The sequence below is a fragment of the Heptranchias perlo genome, chromosome 26 (genome assembly GCF_035084215.1).
Source record: "Heptranchias perlo isolate sHepPer1 chromosome 26, sHepPer1.hap1, whole genome shotgun sequence".
In the NCBI taxonomy this organism is placed as follows: Eukaryota; Metazoa; Chordata; class Chondrichthyes; order Hexanchiformes; family Hexanchidae; genus Heptranchias; species Heptranchias perlo.
Window position 1 is genome coordinate 18191411 of NC_090350.1, and position 21905 is coordinate 18213315.

Here is a 21905-nt window from a genome sequence, read left to right on the forward strand (position 1 = left end):
AATACTTTTGCTTGTCTTAAATTGTAGAATGTTTTTCAATCATAAACATGGAATAGCGACGACTTATTTCTCCATTCAAATCTCGAGGGCTGATGCAGATTCTCCTCTTTCCAGGCTTATTAATGATTACCAGGCATAATCCCCACATCATTATCAATTTACTTGTGAGTCCTGTGATTTATGGAAGTTTTCTTCAGACTTGCAGTTTACCTGGGAATTTGAGCATAGTTTTCCATATGCTTCAATTTCCCGCATGAATCACCAGTATAGGAAACACAGTTCTTCCTCAAACTGGCCTCTTTTGTAATATACGTAGTCACAACAAGTACTTTGGCGACTAAATCACAAGTTTTATCTTAAGGTCCAAAACCAATTGATACTTTCCCTCTAGCTTGCCTGTTCCTGGACACACTTTCCTGAGTTGAACCAGCGTGAGTATCTTACTTGGTCTGGATTCTGGCTGTAAGCTGGCCCCTTTTGCACGGTAACTATATTTCTATCCTGGACCTTGCTTCCAAACAAGTGATTGCTCTCGCCGATGACTACAAATGTTGTCTAGTATTTTTACGATTCACTGGGTTCATCAAATACATCTTGCTCCATCCCAGAGACTTCAGATTAGCGCTGTTATACATTGCTGGAGCCTAACTTGTCTGTTTAAGGTGATACTGGCTCAAATCTTTCAACTGTTCACATTGCAGGTTACACCAGAATCTAACTGGAATTTAACTGGTTTACTGTTTAGTGGCATGAATCTAGTTGTGGTAGTGGTTATTAGCAGACACCTGCTTGATTGATGATCACTAGTTCTGGTTCACTTCCATTGCTTGGGTATGAGGCTCGATCTCCCTCTGATTCTTGGTATCATGTTGATTCTTGATATAATGCTGTGAGGCAAAATGATTCCATTTTCTACAATCCCTTCATAGCTGACAAAGCTTGGGAGATTTTTTTTTCTCTTTGTGCTTCTACCCACAGCACTGACACTGCTTCTAGGAAATGGACTTGGTGACTTCTGCTGTTGTACTGCCTCTTAGACAGTGTCACCTTCTGCTGTAGCATGTGAACTGTTCTAATGCATTCTTTAGAGAGCTGTGCTGCTCTCTACCTTTGAAGATATTTTGCTAAATCTAAGTCTGTTTTTCTGAATAGTTTCTGCATCAAGTCTTCAATTCTATGTGTGATCCTATCTGATCAAAGATTCGTGCAATTCCCTAAAATTGCAGGTAACTGTTAACATTTTCAGTTTGATAACACACTATGCCAGTTGCTATCTTAGCCCTTGATTACAGGCAGAAAAATTGTAACGTTCGGCTGACTCATCAAATGCACGCATTATCTTCCCTTTCACACAAAGAAATCTGGAACTCTGTTCCCCAAAAGGCTGTGGATGCTGGGCCAGTTGAAATTTTCAAGACTGAGATCAATAGATTTTTGTTAGGTAAGAGTATCAAGGACTATGGATCAAAGGCACGTTAATGGAGTTGAGGTACATATAGACCATGATCTAATTGAATGGTGGAACAGGCTGTGATAGGAAACTGTAAAGATTATTATATGAGTGTCTACTCCAGGTACAATTAAGTACAAAAAAAAGCATTCATTTTCTCAACTTTGTTCATTATTGAAAGATCCATAGAAAACTCTTTCTAAAAGCTGTATTTGTTGCTTCCAGACCTGTGGAAAACCATTTGCCTTGCATTCTCACTATCGAGTTGGTTTTACCAACTCTATAGCTGCATGCTTCTGGTATTTATTATGCTTATAACAAACTGCTTTCTGCAGCAGAAACAATCCCAGTCACAGTTTTCAAGCTTCAAAGTAACCTTTTTCTTTACTTTAGCTCAGCCCCAATGACCTGTAATTTTGTCTCTTTCGCTCCTTTCTCTGATTTCTTGCAGCATCTGGTCCTTTTTATTATCAAGGGGAGGTTTGACTCTGTGTTTCAAAACAAATACACTTTGAGAGAATTTGCTGCCTCAGGCATTGCTGTCCAGCTCTCACAATGATTACTGCAATACACATGTCCGGGTACATTCAGTTGCTTAGCCTATATACCATATGGTGCTGTTTTTCGTGTCGACTTGTAAATTGGCTGTCAGCTACTTCAGTGTAACAATTCACCTAACTGCACCAATAATCAGGATCTAGCATACTTCAGTCAGGAATATTTCAGGTTTGATACTTTATAAAGCTCTCTCTCTGCTGCCCACAACAATATGTGATGTGGAGATGCCGGTGATGGACTGGGGTGGACAAATGTAAGGAATCTTACAACACCAGGTTATAGTCCAACAGTTTTATTTGAAAATCACAGTTATGTATTAACCTTAACCAGAAGAGTGCCATGAATGTACCAGTGTGACACTTTCTCATCCTGCCCAATTTCTCATCCCGTCCAGCCCTCTTAAGGGAGCTTTTCGAGTGAGGCTGACAATTTAGTAGTAATTAATGCAAAATTGTGAGCGGATTTGTGCCATGGACTTATATCCATTAGGAAATGGATTGGGATTACTCAGACTCATTTTAGTTAATATTTACAGCAACCAGATTGAGGAGTCTTTCATCCAATAAATTCAGGACTAGACTTGAAGCCAGCAATCAGAGGCCAACGGGTAGTGTTCCTTGCTGTCTGTTTGAATCTGTAATCTTTAGGGAATGGAAGATGCTTGTCAACTTGCTGGCATGGTTATGTCAGATTAAATTATAGAACGTCATAGATATGCTCATGTTGATTGAATTTGAATGAGGATTGCATATCCTTGTACACAGTAAATGAACTGGCTGAGTTATTTGGCAAGTTAAATTATCATTGGGATATATCTTAATGTTATTTTGAGCAGTGGCAAAGTAATTTACAGATATCTTTACATATTCCAACGTACACTGAATAATATTTTGAGATATCTTGAAATGATTTCAAGATAAGCAGTTAAGGACATGCTTGAATGCTTTCCTACTCTCTCCAACTGCACAGAGTAGTGGCATATCTAAAATGTACCTTGGATAACCTCAAATTAATTTTGATACTTCTGCTTGAATTTGAGATAACTTAAAGTGATTTTTTTTTTAAAGTTGATATGTAATTTAAATGATTTGTGCATATTGCAAAAAGACTAATTCCATGCCTCACTCAATAGTCAGTTAAACATATCTCAATCTGTCCAAATTAATTCAATCTGTCAGAGAGTCATCATTCTAAGAAAGTAAACACTCTTTTATGAAGTGCTGAACTGATTTTGAGCACATTTTTATTTACTTATATCCAGAAATACATTTATTTTCAGCTGACATGAAGCCCGGACTGATAGAATCAAAGTCTCTTGTCAAGGTCTTATATGAAATAAGTTTGGGCAGACTCAACTGAATCCCCAGTGGGCATGGACAGGACAAAACAGCCCTAATTTGACACTGAATTGGGCATCTCACTTTAAGACCACAGGATGTCAGATGCGAGAAGTGGAAAAATATCACACCACTGCAGTATAGGATGCTGTAATCAGATTGGGAATAGTAGAGGGAACTTTACTCCACATCTAACATGCTATATCTGGCCTAAGAGTATACTGATACTGGATGCCCAAAATGGAAAGCAATCCATTCACCAAGACTAACATTCATCACTTCAGGAGCACAATCACATAATAAAATAAAGTACTCTGCTGGACCTGGCATGTTTGCAATACTAGAACATTTGAAGTTGCTTGCAATCGCCTCAGCATAACAATTACCAAATAAAAACTCCACGGGAAAAGCAATCCACCTGTGGCTAACTAAAGAAGTTAAGGGTAGTATTAGATTAGAAGAAAAGGCTTATACTGTTGTGAAGAATTGTAGTAAGCCTGAGGATTGGGAGAGTTTTAGAAACCAGCAAAGGATGACCAAAAAATTGATTAAAAGGGAGAAAATAGAATATGAGAGTAAACTAGCAAGAAATATTAAAACAGATTGTAGGAGCTTCTACAAGTATGTAAAAAAGAAGAGAGTAGCAAGAGTAAATGTTGGTCCCTTAGAGGCTGAGACAGGAGAAATTATAATGGGGATTAAGGAAATGGCAGAGACGTTAAATAAATATTTTGTATCTGTCTTCACAGTAGAAAACACAAAAAGCACAACAGAAATAATGGGGAACCAAGGGGCTAATGAGAGTGAGGAACTTAAAACAATTAATATCATGAGAGAAAAAGTACTAGACAAAGTAATGGATCTAAAAGCCGACAAATCCCCTGGACCCGATGGCCAACATCCTAGGGTTCCAAAAGAGGTGGCTGCAGAGATAGTGGATGCATTGGTTGTGATCTTCTAAAATTCCCTAGATTCAAGAATGGTCCCAGTGGATTGGAAGGTAGCAAATGTAACACCGCTATTCAAGAAAGGAGGGAGAGAGAAAACAGGGAACTACAGGCCAGTTAACCTAACATCAGTCATCAGGAAAATGTTGGAATCCATTATAAAGGATGTATTAACGGGGCACTTAGAAAATCATAATATGATTAGGCAGTCAACATGGTTTTATGAAAGGGAAATCATGTTTAACAAATCTATTGGAGTTTTTGAGGTTGTAACTAGCAGGGTAGATAAAGAGGAACCAGTGGATAGAATATATTTGGATTTCCAAAAGGCATTCGATAAGGTGCCACATAAAAGGTTGCTATGCAAGTTAAGGGCTCATAGGGTTGAGGGTAATATATTAGCATGGATAGAGGATTGGTTAATGGACAGAAAACAGAGAGTAGGGATAAATGGGTCATTTTCAGGTTGGCAGGCTGTATCTAGTGCGGTGCTAAGGATCAGTGCTGGGGCCACAGCAATTTACAATCTATATTAATGACTTAGATGAAGGGACCGAGTGTAATGTATCCAAGTTTGCTGACAATACAAAGGTAGGTGGGAACGTAAGATGTGAGGAGGACACAAAGATTTTGCAAAGGGATTATAGACAGGTTAAGTGAGTGGGCAAGAAGGTGGCAGATGGAGTAAAATGTGGAGAAATGTGAGGTATTCACTTTGGTAGGAAGAATAGAAAAGCAGAATATTTTTTAAATGGTGAGAAAGTATTAAATATTGGTGTTCAGAGAGATCTGGGTGTCCTCGTACAAGAAACGTAGAAAGTTAGCATGCAGGTACAGCAAGCAATTAGGAAGGCAAATGCTATGTTGGCCTTTATTGCAAGGGGTTTGGAGTACAAGTGTATGGAAGTCTTGCTACAATTGTACAAGGGCTTTGGTGAGACCTCACCTGTGTACAGTTTTGGACTCCTTATCTCAGGAAGGGTATACTTGCCTTGGTGGCGGTGCAACGAAGGTTCACTAGATTGATTCCTGTAATGAAAGGGTAGTCCTGTGAGGAGAGGTTAATTTGAATGGGCCTATATTCTCTGGACTTTAGAAGAATGAGAGGTGATTTCATTGAAACATATAAGATTCTGAGGGGGCTTGACAGGGTAGATGCTGAGAGGTTATTTCCCCTAGCTGGTGAGTCCAGAAGTAGGGGGCATAGTCTCAGGATAAGGGGTTGGCCATTTAAGACTGAGATGAGGAATTTCTTCACTCAGAGGGTTGTGAATCTTTGGACTCCTTTACCCCAGAGGGCTGTGGATGCTGTGTCGTTCAGTATATTCAAGGCTAAGATAGATCGATTTTTAGACTCTAGGGGAATCAAATGATATGGGGATTGATTGGGAAAGTGGAGTTGAGGCCAAAAATCAGCCATGATCTTATTGAATGGTGGAACAGGCTCAAGGGGTCATATGGCATACTCCTGCTCCTATTTCTTATGTTTTTATGTACCAGGGTTGTTGATCTTTAATAAATTGGCTGAGCATTTAATTGCCATTCGTGCACATTTTTCAAGTGCTTGGACACTTGTCTTGCAAAGTATGAAGATATTAAGTATAGAGGAATGTCGGGAGGGAGTGGGGGTCAGCAAGTTGTCGCTGATAAATCCATGCATTTAGACCTCAAAGCCTTTGGACAAGAGTTTGATCTGTATGTCGAAATCTGCACAAGAATGTCTGTGATTTGACCACATTCACCTTGTATTTCTGCCCTTAACTTGCCAGTGTTGTGCAGGATGTAATATGGCCTTTACTATTGGACTTACAGAGGGAGGGAGTCATTCCCAGCAAATGCAACCTAAGGGAAACCATCAGAGAGGAGACTGATTTTTTGGGGAATTAATTAATTTTTAAATACAAACCGTTTTGGAACTAATGGAATCACATAGGATTCCAGCCTCTAACTGTGATTAAAATATGGATTAAAGTAAAGGTTAAACAGACCCAGTGCTCCCTTGATGGCTTTGCTGATTAAGCTTGTGAGTAGCAGAAATATACAGACCAGAAAGGTCTCTGTATTGATCCCCAGTCTGTGTTGAGTTATCTGATTTCAGTTGAGTTGGCAATACGGATGTTGCAATCGGTCTCAGTGCTCTCGGGTTAAGGATTGAAAAATTGTTGCTATCAAATGGTACTTGCTGGATGATCAAAATGTGGATGTTGAAACAGGAGCAGGCTTACTTGTGATGCCCCTACCATCAAATAACCTGGCAGTACTCACTGTCTACGCTCACCCATGAAGAATGCCACTCGGACAAAGGAGGTGCAATATTGTAAAATGGGTGATAGTGAATCGGCAGTCCATTTTACATCCCTCCCGATTTTTATTTCTAATGACGTCAAATGTTTTACAATGTCGCACAAAGTCAAAATCTACCCCATGTCTTCATCTGAGAAAGGGAGAGAAGAAAATTGGAGATAGAGGAGGGATGAAGAAAAAATAATTTTGAACAGATCCGAATCTGTTAAGAGTGTCCTTCAGTTCATATACAAACCACTTTACTGGAAATCTATGGACAAACCACGCATGGATTAGTTGAAATATTGAAAGTTCATGAAGCACACAAACCAGACTTCTATGCAGAGGTGTAAATTAAGCTGGGTGGGGGGACGGGCGGGGGGGGGGGGGGGTGTTGGAGAGGAAGAGAAAATATCCCAGCCTTCAACAGTGCTGCTGTCTGAGTGTTTGTTAGGAAGTGACTGCTTCCTGCTGCTCTTCTCCTCTGATGACATATTTCTCCTCTTCTGTACCCTTCTTCTTGACAAGATGACTGAAATCAGGAACTCAGATTGGAGAGTCATGCACGACTCATATTTCACACAGTGCTGGTCCAGGCTGACGTATTAGTGGTCGTAAAGACCACTACCTACTTGTCTGCCTTGTCGAATGAAAATATTACAAAAATTGATTATTGTCTCCTCTTTACTGTTATCTTACATTACACATAGACATTTCCCTACATTGCAATAGTGATTACACTTCAAAAGTACTTCTTTGGCTGTGAAACGTTTTGGGGCATCCTGACGTCATGAAAGGCGGTGGATTAAGTGCAAGTTCTTTCTTCCTTCTTTCCATAAAAAGAGGGGCTACACTCTATGTTGAAAGTTGATAATTAACTGAAATATTGTTTAGTTGGAAAGTGCATAAGTTTGTGCAGCTAGAAACAAAAGTGACGATGATAAAGTGGATTATTGTAAATTCAGCCAATGAAATTATGATGACGTTGACAATCCCATAGAGTTGGAAATTCCTCCCATTGTTTGGCTGTGGTTTTAGCATTTAATCCTGGAGCCATTTAATTTTCTTTTTTCCACTTATTTGAATACTTAAATGTTAAAATATTACTACTGTAAATATGCTGGACGCATCGAGTCAGAAATTCCGATGATGCCACCTTGAGCGAGTGGCAGTACCACAGATATCTCCATCTGTTTCTCCCTGATAGAGAGACCTTCAACCAGCCAGTGCATCCAAAGTGGATGCTTTGACGACTGATCTTGAGGTCTTGGGGGAACATCTTGGAGAGTACAATGGAAAACGGCTTCCGAGAGTTTTGAGGCCACGTCTCTCCAGGTATGCAGGATCTAACTGGTGCTATCAGGTCCAGTCCTAGAATCCACCTTCATGATATCATCGTCACTCCTGCTGGCAGCTCCTGTATCCTTTCTAGCCTGACCCCTCAAATGCCTGTTCATATTGGTGGCAGGTTACAGGACCAGGCTGCCCACACAACTGCAGTGGCGATGCAACCTACTGAAGGGCCCCCCCATACTGCAGAAGCCCTGAGACAAGGCCCATCTTGGTCTCAAAAGGCTTGTGATACCACAGTGCACCCAAGCACCACTGGTGTTCTTGGCCCTCAGATAGCGCCTCAGGACAGCACCAGGATAGGTTGAAGAACAGCACAGGGTAGGCACGGTGGTAATAAGAACTTGCTGCAAATATTTCTGTGCACGGTAAAACCATTTTGTGATATGAAATTCATGTGTTTTGAAGCTGGTCTTTCTTTGTTTTTTTGTGTTTGAGAGGATATTTCGAGGACGTTTTGCATCAGGAGAGAGTTCCTTTTTGCTTCCTTACTGAACCGTTGCCTTCTTAAGCTGATCTCCGAGAAGCAAAACATACATCTTCTGCCAGTAGTCAATTCTACCGTAGAATGGATGTAAATCTGGTGTATCTGACTTACATCCAAATTTCGGCCCCCTATGCCAGAACTGTACCACTTTTACAGCAAAATCCCTGAATTTAAGGTCTATTCTCTTCAGTAAACTATAAAGTGTTCATTGTGACTAAATGATAGCATGTTTGGGTTTAGTATCCCAAACGTTTCCCTTGCGTAATGGCAATGGTTTTACTGACAGATGTCTTAGAAGCACTTTAGAAGAAAAACGGAATGGAGAGGTCACTTGTGTGAATGACCTTCTCTGAAACCCAGCTGTAGGGAGCTTTAGCAACCAATTTAGTACATTTTGCTGCGGAATTACGGCTCTGACTGGAGCATTATTGACAAAAGCATAAAAATGAAAAAAACCTAAAAGCTGCAGGAAGCTCCATAGATGTCCCCTCTTTGTAACCAGTCATATTTTATCTTAGATTTCTCATCTTGAAAGGAGACTTCACTTGAATGGATACACAAAGCAATGGATGGACAAAGATAGTGCTGACATTTTAGGGGAATGATGGCAGGGCTGTGTCTGCAATATAGCAATACAGAACTGATAACTACTGTGGCGATTGCTGAGGTTTGCAGCAAATGTACAGATAGCTACTTCAGAACATGTGAACTGTAAAACATTAATCTGTAACATCGCACCACATAAATCTTATTGGGTTGTAGTCACTGAGAAAGAGATCCAAAAAATATAATTAAATACAAAGCCCTGAAAACTCGTGGAGGTTTTTGCTGGTCTATCACTAACTCTGGTGGGAACCCATCAGAAAATGGCTGAGACCCAGTTGTGCTGGACCTCTGCTATTTCCGGGAGTTCCCAACATACCTTGTAAGGGATGGAACCTCTGCTCTCTACAGGTGCGTGTTCTCAAGGGGAATTCTCTATGGCCTGACTCAGTTAAGACCTGATGTGTCTCGGGAGGTCAGTACGCCAGGTGAGTTAAGGTGTAGCAGCTTCCAGGTGGATAAAAATGGTCCCCACAGGTGGGGTTCAGGTTAGAGAGGCAGCCAAGACCCCCAAAGATAAGGGACATTTTTATTTCTTAAGAAACAATTTTTTAACTGGCCCCTTAGGGGATGGAGGTTGACATCACCGGGGTCGGTACACTCAGGCGCCAGCCAATTTCGGGAAGGGGCCTGCAATTCGGCGTTTGGCCCCCAATTTGCGTAGGCAATGGCTGTTTCAGGTGGGAGCCCTGGATGACTACAGAGCACTCTAACCATTATGGTGCGAGACGCCCATCGCGGAGTGAGCAAGTGCACACATGTCAAGGAAAGCTGCAAGGTACTGGAAGGCAATTGGTGCCTGTGGAATTAACTGTACCCGAGCAAGGAGTCAATGCCTTTCAGAGATGTGGGGGGAAAAGTTGGCAAGGAAAAAAAAAAAGGGAAAGAAGTTCTGGGACAAATATCTTGCCAGCTACTGTCAGACACACCTAATTTACTCCATTCTGATTGGCTCCCAAACAGAGAGAAGCCACTCATGAAAGAATGTGGTCACTCATTACTTGAAATGTTTTATTTGTCACCCTGCAAATTGATTTTGTTTTCTTTGTTTAATCTTATTTCCTAAATTCGGGACGATCTGATGCATAATTTTTTCTCATTTTTCTAGCTCCCTGCGGAGGAAATCTGACCGGGCCAACAGGAATCATCTTATCTCCGTTTTATCCAGAGCCCTATCCTCACGGCAAAGAATGTGACTGGAAAGTAACCGTTTCACCCGACTATGTCATTGCCCTCTCGTTTCAGAGGTACGTTCTGCATGTAGATGAGGTGATTACATTAAATGTGGAACATTATAATTCCCATGTGATTAACTTGCAGGATAAAATGCAGTAAAATTAAACGCAGGTCACAGTATTTTTGAAAATTTATCGTGTGTACTGAGCAGATACAAAGCAGTTTGAAATACAGGACAATGCAGTGTGAAAGATGCATTATGTAATTTGGATCGTGAGTGTGAAAAGGCAGTGAGTTGCACATCCAGTGACTCTCATACACAGCATTATGTACTGCAGGGTGGGGTGGGGGGGGCACAATTAGATTTTGATGGCCCATGGGCTCAGAAAGAATATGTTTAAGGTCAATGAGTTTGATATTTCAACATCCTTGTAGCATCCATCAATCAGCTTCCTGAACACCATACAGTGCCCAACCCAGTGAAAAACATACTTTTGCGAGAGAATTTCTGATGTCTGCTGGCTTTGTGGGTTTTGCAAAGGGAATGCGTGAGGTTAAAGCCAGTCAAAGGTTTGTACACCAGAATCTCATCTTCAAAGATCTGATAGAAGAAATAATGTCCAGGCAGATCCCCAGGACCATTATTTGTGGAACTCTGAATAATGTCTGGATGATACTTTTTGTCTTAAAAATAGAATCATGCAGCACAGAAGGAGGCCATTCGGTCCATCGCACCTGTGCTGGCTCTTTGAAAAAACTATCCAATTAGTCCCACTAAGCTGAGATCACGTGTAATGGGTGCATGTTTTACTTACTCCACATAGACCGTTGATCTTGATAACATCTAGTTAATAATACATGAGAATTGTCATATGTACAATCAGTTTTGATGGGGAAAATGACCAACTCTATTAACAGCTAAATGTCACATGCAAAACCCCTGTACAAGTGGTCTTCTAAGCAATGTTAAATGTAATGCAGATCAATTAATATAAAAGTGTAATATTCATTTGCACATGTTAAAACATTGCTCAGACATGCATAACATTTGTTCTAGTTTTAATGATTGAAGCCCTTTCATGCTGGTCTTGCAGCAGATGAATTGGGATTGGCAAAATAGGAGTTGCATGACAGCTGGAGGGTGGCACTGTGACCCTTCCTCAAGAGAAGTTCATAGGAACATAAGAACGGGAGTAGGCCATTTAGTCCCTCAAGCCTGTTCCGCCATTTAGTGAGATCATGGCTGACCTGTGACCTAACTCCAGATACCTGCCTTAGCCCCATATCCCTTAATCCTTTGGTTAACAAAAATCTATCAATCTCAGATTTAAAATTAACAATTGAGCTAGCATCAACTGCCGCTTGTAGAAGAGAGTTCCAAACTTCTACCACCCTTAGCATGTAGAAATGTGTCCTAACTTCACTCTTGAAAATCCTGGCTCTAATTTTTCGGCTATGTCCCCTAATCCTAGACTCCCCAACCAGCGGAAATAGTTTCTCTTTATCTACCCTATCAATTCCCCTTAATATCTTGAAAACTTCGATCAAATCACCCCTTAATCTTCTAAATTCCAGGCAATACACCCATAGGTTATGTAATCACTCCTTGTAATTTAACTCTTGGAGTCCAAGTATCATTCGAGTAAATCTATGCTGCACTCCCTCCAAGGCCAATATACCCTTCCTAAGGTGCAGTGCCCAGAACTGAACACAGTACTCCAGATGTGGTCCAACCAGGGCTTTGTATAGCTGTAGCATAACTTCTACCCCCTTGTATTCTAGTCCTCTAGATATAAAGGCCAGCATTCCATTAGCTTTTTTGATTACTTTCTGTTCACATCCTGGGACTGAAGAAGATGTCATGGACATTATCTCCTGCTAAAACCTTGCTAAAGAACTGTCTTGTGTTGATTTGAGTAGTATTACAAGTCAGCAATTATTACAGCCCCATGTGATTTGGACAGTATGGAAAATATTAGGCACTGATGTCAATATTTTAACATTTTCTGTACAAATCAATGGGAGATAGATGAAAGGCCTTCAGAAATTCCTACCCATTTATATACTTCACATCCTGTAATTCTTTGAAGACTAAAGCAAGATTTCAAATAAAATAAAATGTGCACAAAAATCTGTGATTTTATTCAGAGAAGATTTTGCTTGTGGAATTTGGAATTGGTCTTCATCAATTGTTCCTTATAATCTAGTTTGCCATATTGAATATTGAAAAGTTCATAAAATACCAATTGTGTAGCTATATATTACACTCAATGTGAGCATTTTGAAAGTTACCAAAGAAATTCTAAGGGTTGACACACTTAATTTTCTCAGAGCAAAACTATGAAGATCTGGAGCAAATTAATATTCATCTTTTCAAATATTTTAAGACTATGCCATTCACACAACCTATTATTGGAGGCAATAAACATAAGCAAAAAAAAAGTTCTGAATTTTTTTTTTACAACCGTGCACAAAAAAACTCAGCTTCTCACATCCCTGTCACTAAAGATACATGATGTGGAGATGCCGGTGATGGACTGGGGTGGACAAATGTAAGGAATCTTACAACATCAGGTTATAGTCCAACAATTTTATTTTAAAATCACAAGCTTTCGGAGATTATCTCCTTCGTCAGGTGAATGAGTGAAAGGTTCCCAAATCGCATATCTTATGCTCTGGGGCATCCTTTCCTGCAACGTATGAGGTAGACAACGTTGGCCGAGTCACAGGAGTATGAACCATGTACCTGGTGGGTGGTGTCCTCTCGTGTGATGGTGGTATCCGTGTCAATGATCTGGCATGTCTTGCAGAGGTTGCCGTGGCAGGGTTGTGTGGTGTCGTGGACGCTGTTCTCCTGAAAGCTGGGTAATTTGCTGCGAACGATTGTCTGTTTGAGGTTGGGTGGCTGTTTGAAGGCGAGTAGTGGAGGCGTGGGGATGGCCTTAGCGAGGTGTTCGTCGTCATCGCTGACATGTTGAAGGCTGCGGAGAACATGGTGTAGTTTCTCCGCTTCGGGAAAGTACTGGACGACGAAGGGTACTCTGTTGGTTGCGTCCCGTGTTTGTCTTCTGAGGAGGTCTATGCGATTCTTTGCTGTGGCCCGTCAGAACTGTTGATCGACAAGTCGAGCGTCATATCCCGTTCTTACGAGGGCGTCTTTCAGCGTCTGTAGGTGTCCATCGCGTTCCTCCTCGTCTGAGCAGATCCTGTGTATTCATAGGGGATGGCCTCTTTGACGTGGTTGGGGTGGAAGCTGGAAAAGTGGAGCATCGTGAGGTTGTCCGTGGGCTTGCGGTAGAGTGAGGTGCTGAGGTGCCCGTCTTTGATGGAGATTTGTGTGTCCTTCGAGACACACGACAACGCAAAATCGTCGAGCAGAAGTTGATAGCCAAGTTCCGCACCCATGAGGACGGCCTCAACCGGGATCTTGGGTTCATGTCACGCTACACGTAACCCCACCAGCAAAAGGGGAAAAAAAAGTTATCTGTTTTTAATACTCTCTCTCAGCCATTTGGGTCTCTTTCTCTCTGTCTGTGTAATTGACACAATGTATATTCAGTGTACTGGGACGTACTGTTCTCCGTGACTGGCCTGTTTGAACACCAACGACACCTTTTGATTGGTGTGATGGTGTCCCAGCCTAATATAAGATATGCGATTTGAGAACCTTTCACTCATTCACCTGACGAAGGGGATAATCTCCGAAAGCTTGTGATTTTGAAATAAAATTGTTGGACTATAACCTGGTGTTATAAGATTCCTTACTAAAGATACAGATACTGGTAAGTGTGAAAAAGATAGCCTCCCTCCTTCCCTTTTGAGTCTCTCTCTTCCTTACCTTTTGTGCCCCTCACCCTCACCAGTCCTTCTGTATTTTCTTCTTTTCTTCTGTGTTTCTCTTCTCCTTCCCACACTTTGGGGAAGCTCAGGGGTTCTACTGTGCTACATTTGCACTGGCAGAATGGGCCCAGCAACTTTGAGGCCAGTGTTACTTTTTGCTTTTGGAAATTTCACGGATATTAGCATCGAACATCTCTGGACAAAATAAAACAATTTATCAGTGACCATCTCAATCCAGAATCAGTGTCACAGAGTGGTTGGACTCAGAATTTTGGTTGGGCTTGGGATCTTGGCGGGACTCGGGATTTTGGTAGGAGTCAGGATTGTACCATTGATTTTTTTTTTACACAATCAGTGTATTCCTCAGGAGGGAAAGCTCAGATAGGGTGTCATTCCCATCTACTCCCAAGGGATATCTTTAGTTAGACTGGCAATGATAGAGACTTCAAATTGTTGCATGGTGTGTGAGAAAATCAAAACAACAAAGAATCAAATTAAGTTGAACCCAAGAAAGATAAGTATCTCATTCAGCATTAATCCTGACAATTAAGCAAGAAAAATGGTAACAGATAAAAACGTTATCATGTCATGACATCAAAGCAGTAAGACCCCTGCTGTTAATCAGGATGCTATAAGGTGAAGTTTGCAAAAGAAAAATTGAATGTGCTCATGGGCCATGAAGTAGACTTCAGGAAGACTGTAATTTTGCTTTAATTACTTTTGAAAATCATATTGAATCATGTTGTTCTTCTATGCTTTCAGCTTTAATGTGGAGCCTGGCTATGATTTCCTTCATATCTATGATGGACCAGACTCTCTCAGTTCTCTGATTGGCAGCTTTCAAGGCTCGCAGGTGCCTGACAGAATAGAGAGCAGCAGCAACGACCTCTTTCTGGCCTTTCGCAGTGACGCGTCCCTCAGCATGACGGGATTTGCTCTTGAATATATGGGTAACTCTTTTCCATCCAAGCAGATCATTATGTAAACAATAATTAACAAGAAAGTACTACTTGTATTAATGCCCCAGGGATAACTTTCACGTGCAGTTCAACTGAGTGCAACCATGCATCCAAGTCTTTGTAAAAAAAAATGTACACCTTTTATTTCATTATTTCCCCATAGATTATGCGTATTTTTTTAAAGAATAATGTAATTAATTATGTTGCCATCTGTTGTTCTGATGACATTGCAATGTTCCAGGGCATAAATCGCGTAGTTGACTGGTGCACAAATGGAAGTTGCCCGGCCTGTTTGTTAATGGTGGGTGCGGGTGCCACCAAGTCATGACCTGGCAGACAGGGAGGAAGGGAAAGGAACAATAGAAACTAAGAAGATAAGTGACACTAGGCCACTCTCCAGTAACACCTGGGAGCAGATTGTTCGGCTGCCTTCCTGGCTGAGGGATGATGTCTGCTACAGGAACAGATGCAAAAAAATTCTCTCAATTAAATCATTGATTTTGTTTTTAAACCTGCTCCAGTGGCTTTCACCCAATTAAACACATCCTTTATCTGTCTTATAATCATCTGATGTCATGTCTATTTTCATGCCTGTAGTCTCCAAGGGGGAGTGTCGGGGGGTCCGGGGGAGGGGAGAAGCTACACACCAGGTCAATAAATTGATAGTCATGAAACAGATGAATGGTCGCTCAGCATGAGAACTGGATTTGAATGGATTTTACAGACTGTGCTTCGCCCATTTCCATAAGAATTTGTAACAACAGGAAAAAGCCATTCGGCCCAATAAGGCCTTCCTGGTATTTTTTTTGCAAGCTGACTGGCATTCCTGCTTTTCTCTAAGTTGCTGGATCAGTAGAGAGCTTCTGAGATTTATAGTTTTGACTTTCTGATGGTAACGGTGCGAATCACATTGTTAGACCATGCTCATTTAGAAAAGAGAACATTGCTTTTCGTGAAAGCAAGTGAAGCCTACTGGAGTGAGTAAATGTAATCACTAAGCTGTTCGCTCCCCATAAAGGATCGTCTTATCGAACACAGTGTAATACTTAACCATATTAGTGGACATACAACATAAACAAGTAATAAATGAAAGGAGCAGCCACTGGAATGAGAGCCATATGTAGTGGATTTTAAGTGACTCAATTCTATTCTAGTAAACTATTGAGTTAAATAAACATGAATCTGGCTAATGTAAAGCTTTCCCCTATAATGTGAGGGAGATGCAGAGGTAAATGAAACAAGTTGTCATTATAACTGTAGAGGAGGTTTCCAAACATGCTCTGAGCTAGGCTGTGACTAACGGTCATGCAAATGAGTGTCAAAATAATGAGGATCTAGGGGTTCTCCTAAAATACAGTCGTAATCCCTGATTTTACGGACATTTTTCCCCAGAGTGCAGGAACGTATTCGCTATTATTGTCATTACATTACAGTAATACAACAATTTAACAGAGGTGACTTCTTGCTCATGCTCTAATGGACAACACCATAATGTTCGCTGCTGAAGTCGTACAAACAAAATGTGCCTTCAGATAAGCAGTAATTTTATTTTAAATTGGAAAACCACCAGTTTTCAAACTTCGGGTAGAGGTGGGGTGGAAGGGGAGTGCGAAGGAGGGGGAGAATAAGAGGAAAAAAGGGGGATGATATGTGCATAGGATGGCTTGAATTCTTTGTGTATTTCTACATAATCATATGTGGCCCACTCACTGGTTTCAACATGTGCATCCAGCCCCCAGCTCCAAAAAGATGGGTCATACCTACCTTTGAGCATTTGACGATGTCTTCATCCTTATGCTTAAAAGAGACTCAAACTGATGAATTGTGTCAGGTGCAATCCGTTTTCCCATTTACAGCACCCAAACTGAACAACAAAACAAAAGCATTTTTCAGAAAAGTCAAATCTTGACACAACTCTGGAGTATTTGGCTCCATCCTTTAGACCTCCCAATACCTGTATACTGCTTCTAGCCCTTATTGGTATGATCATCTCGGTACCAGGTCAACGATACACATATATAGGGGGTAATTTTCCTATCGCCAGTACATGGTGAGAAAATTAACCCTATATCATAAGAAGTCTGGGAGACGATTAAATTTCAGGTGGAAGAGCTACAGTGACATCTGTAGCCTTAACCTGCTATTTATTATCCAGATGGTTTAATGTTTTAGTTAAGAAGCATCAATTTCCCTCTTTTCCTCCTTTATTTATGTTTTGTTTTTCTTTTAGTAAGTTCCCTATTACTCCCCAATATTACATAAAATGGTTGGAATGAGAGGGTAGACAAAAGACTTGCTGCCGTATCTCCGACAGTGCCACCCTCAAAGTGGCCATTTTCCCATCCATCCTTTGGGATGGCTAGCTCAGCTCAGTGTGCTTCATCCCCAATCGCAGCATGACCTTGATTGCCAGCATGTACATGCTAGGTTGCCAGGTTCCTTGGGTAATCATTACCCGCTGCGTATTTGAGAATATGCTTGAAAGGCCACAGTCATTTCAGTTAGTAAACACAGGAAGTGTTTGTATATTTCTGAATATAACCTGAACTATTCTCGCATTGGTACCTGTAAACAGTTTTGCTTGGATGTATTACTTGCTTGCAATTTACAGCCGTGGAATGAGTTCACTGGGGAGCCCATTGGTAGCAGATTTGCAAAAAATGAAACACTTCATGTCAAGTACCACTTTGCCTTTGGCTGCATCTCGGAAATTGTGGAAATGCACTGTTATTATTGTATTTAATGGTAGTTGGACCGTTGGAACCACTAAACACAATAATATTAAGCTGTAGTACACCTTAATAGTTTTCCACAGCTCTGCCTTACACAATTCAATTTCTTCTTTTGCAATGTTTATTTAAATGAATAAAATGACATTGTCTCTGAAAGGAAGTGCTCCTTAATCTCTTGAATCTCCAACATACTGTCACAGTGGGGTTACATTCCACCCCACCACCTCGCCCCAATGGGGTCTAAATTCAACATCGTTGTGCCCATTTTCCAGGCGTCAAGTGGGCGCGACGATAAGCAATATGGCAGGGCAGAGACCTGACTTCCCACCACTAGATTCTCTTTTAAAGAGTTTCATCATCAGAAATCCGTTGAAGGAAGGGATCTAATTGCCAGGGTTCCTTTTACAAATCAACCTTTGACAAAAACTTAGATTAATTTCATCGGCCTTTCCACTTTCTGTCTACTTCTCTTGTTTATTTGAAAGTTCATTTTTCAAAAACATGACCAGTGGAATTGTCTGTCAGAGTTTAAATGACATAAAATTAAATACAGATATAAATGGCAGTATCCCCTGGTGACAATTCAGCTTTTACACTGTCAGTAACTCCCTTAATCAATTTCTTGCTCCTCTAATTTGTCATCAGCACTCAATGACAATGGCAACTTCCATTTACATTGCAGCTTCAATGTGCGAAACATCTCATGGTGCTTCACAGGGGAGAGATGACCCAAAGTTTGGTTTTGGGAAGGCTTTTACAGGCGGGGAGCGAAGTTGTAGGATGGAGGGGTTTAGCAAGGAGTTCCAGAGAGTTGGGCTTCGTCAGCTGAAGGCATTCCCATCAATGGTGGAGCAGAAAGGGAGAATGCTCAGGAGACTGGAGTAGGAGGACTGACAGGTTGGGATGTTGGGGTGGAGGAGACTGCAGCAGCAAGGAGGGGTGAGGCCATGGAGGAATTTGTCAATGGAGACAAAGATTTGAATTTGATCTGTTGGTGAACAGGCATACCTATGTATATTATCTACATATCGATACGTATGTGTATGCGATATTTGCTATGATTCTTCTGCCTTCTCCACCGCCCCCCCGCCCCCCCTTCAAAGAAATTATAGTTAATAGATGTTCAGGTAAGCACCACTGACTTGCAGGTCAGAATTTCCAGGAAAACGTGTTGTTAGAAGCAACTGTTTTCGTTATAAGTGGTGTAATATCACAAATTGCCTTTGATAATACAATTGCAGAGCCCACATGATCTTTTCAGAATTTGCCATCATCAAAATTTAATGGGATTAGTTTTTGCAAAAAAGTAAACAGCAAAATACTTAATGAATATTTTATTGCACTTTTTGTGATTAAAGAGAACCCCAGAGAATCTTGCTTTGATCCTGGAACCATCAAGAATGCCACAAGGGTGGGGACAGACCTCAAGCTTGGATCCACGGTGACCTTTTACTGCGACAGTGGCTATGAGATAGTTGGCTATTCGACTCTGACTTGCATCATGGGAGGAGATGGGAAACCCTCCTGGAACAAGCCTGTTCCATCTTGTTCAGGTAACTGCATCTTACGTGGAAAAGTTCAGTTCAGATATATTTGTACAAGATGCAATTTACTTTACAAGTAACCACCATTTACTTGCTATAAGGAAAAATGTCTATTTTAATTCTCTGGTATCTTCTCCACCACTCCATTTTATAATACATTTTCCTTCTGGTTTTGTAGATGTCAACATGGCATATATCATTCTGTGCCCAGGAAACTGGGTAGCTGATCTCTTCCAAGGTTTATATGAATGTTGCTGTGGATGGCTCTTTGGAGATTCATCAAAACAGCACTGCTTGCTTCACTCTCTAATTTTTCTCACAACGAGAATATCCCCATCACCTGTCTGAATGACATTGGTTGGGATTGGGGCCTCAGGGTATGATTCACAGCAGAGACCTTAGGCGAGATTTTTGTCTTCACCACCCAGGTGGTAATCTCATGGAGCGGATCGCCTGCCCGTTATAGAACCCGTCCAATTTATGTTCCATGATATGAAAGCCAGACCAGTTCTAAAACGGGCGGGTGAGCTGCTCTGGTGAATTTACCCCTCATGCTGTGCTCGCCTGTGCCACAGGAAGTTACTGTGCCAGAGAACCAGGGTTGACAGACAAGTCTATGAATAATACACAATCATAGTGCATTGTAGCTCAAAAGTGTACAAGTCAAAAAATCAGTATAAGCTCAAAGATCATATTGAAAAAGAGCAAGTAATGACAAACTGCTTTCTGTTAATTGAACAATACTGATTGGGTGAAATCCAATATTAGGTATGAGAAAGCTACCTATGAGCAAGGAGTAAAAACCACAAAACAAACCTATCACTATTTCCTTTCATGAAACAGCTGGGAATTATTTCCGAATCGGCAGCCAGTAAGCATCAGAAAACCAGCCAATCAAATCACTCAAGATTTTTTTCAAAGCGGTATCAGTGGCCAGCTTGTTTACTGAGCTTACCAGTGACAGCATTTCTAACACAAATCATAAAAAATGAATAATTCATAGCAGAATGATTAAACTTACCTATACGGTTGTCTCTATAGTGTTTCAAATCCCTGCAATGCCTCCCTCCTGAGGCTTACTCCTTTCCAAAGGGCTTTGATTCCAGTTTAAATGCTTCCCCAACCCTCAGTTGGGAAACTGGGCTTTATTATCCTTGTTTTCCCCTTAAAAGACAGGCCCTATTTTCCTCAGATTTTTCATTCAATATTTTTTACCTGATTTGAATTATTTGCCATTTGTTTCTGCTTCGTCACTGACTGAAGTGCTAAATATTCATTCTGTGCTTTTTGCAGATATTTTTCATTCTGAAAATCGAGACACTCAATCATGTGCAATGGGGCCTTTGTTTAATTCAATATTTTTACCTGGCATTACATAATATACTGCATAAACATTCTGGTCATTATAAAACAACACCCTCTGACTCTCAGTGTGCAACACCACAGAAGTGTAGGCTATTATTTTATATCGAGAGTAGTGAGTCAGGAATATAATTTTAACCTGTCATTTTACTTTGATTTCTTGCGTTGACTTCTTTATTATGCAATGTCATAATTAAAATGCTTACATGATCTGAATTTTAATCTGACTATTCTACCTGAATATAGCATTTAAAAGATATGATTAGATAATATTATTAGATTATTTATTAAGAAATCTGATTGTCCCTTTAACCCTGGATACCTAATAAATAGCACAGCAATCTGAGCAAATTTAATTTAGAAATATAATTAATTTTGGCACATTTGAAAAACTGAGGCTGGAATTGACTGTTAGTGATAATAATGGATAAATGCTTTAACGCTTTTGTGTATCGTTGTACTGTCTGATATTTTAACACTGGCATTCATTCATTTCAAAGTAAATAGGCTAACTCCTCTGTTAAAATAGGAGGCAGAAAAATATCATACTGATATGCTAAGCCTTTATTTACTATTATCACCAATAGTCACTTCTATCCTCTGGTGTTACAGTACAAACTTTCTCTGTTTACTACTTTCTGACAAACACCATGTGACGGGCACACGTGGGGGGAGGGGGACAATCGGAATTTAGATAAGGTGGTGAATTTTCCACGAAGCCTTTTCACGTTAAAGTCTTGGGTGTGGTTGGACATGTGTTCATGCCCATACTTACATGAGAAGTTTCAAATCTTTGCCAAGCCAACAGGGAAGATACAGGGCCGAGTGAGACACTGTCACATAAAGGGTGAGTTGTAGCCGAAGTGTTTTGTTTAGAAAATGCTTGGGTTGAAATTAACACTTTTTTATGCATCTTAGTCATTGGGTGTATTGATGTCTCAAACCATTGATCAAGTCTTCAAGCATTGCTGGTGTTCTTTGAAACTTTCTCTGTAACACTTGGAGTGGAAATACACCCCAAGCGATGGAAAGGACAGTGGTCTTATTGGGCAGGGAAGTGATAATTTCGGAAAGAATGGTGGCAACGTTTCTGAAGATGAGAAACGATGATAGTGTTACAGTGAAATCCTGCTCTTCTTGTGGTTCGTGGACCCGTACAATAGTCCAGTCAAAGAAAGTCACCCATACACAGTAGTTTTGTTAATCAATGTGATTAATTAATAATTTGAAAAGTGCACACAATCATGAAGCAAAATCAGTCAATAACTCTACCTGTG

The 21905-nt window shown here is 40.7% G+C and overlaps 1 protein-coding gene across 1 annotated transcript in view; it reads left to right on the forward strand.

Annotated features, from left to right (window-relative positions):
* csmd2 (CUB and Sushi multiple domains 2) overlaps window positions 1–21905 on the forward strand; it is a 1323345-nt gene that overhangs the window by 1082321 nt on the left and 219119 nt on the right. The window contains exons 28-30 of the mRNA XM_068006939.1: window positions 10124–10262; window positions 14794–14981; window positions 19081–19275. Coding sequence (XP_067863040.1) covers window positions 10124–10262; window positions 14794–14981; window positions 19081–19275 — 522 coding nt within the window. The remainder of the gene's footprint in view (window positions 1–10123; window positions 10263–14793; window positions 14982–19080; window positions 19276–21905) is intronic.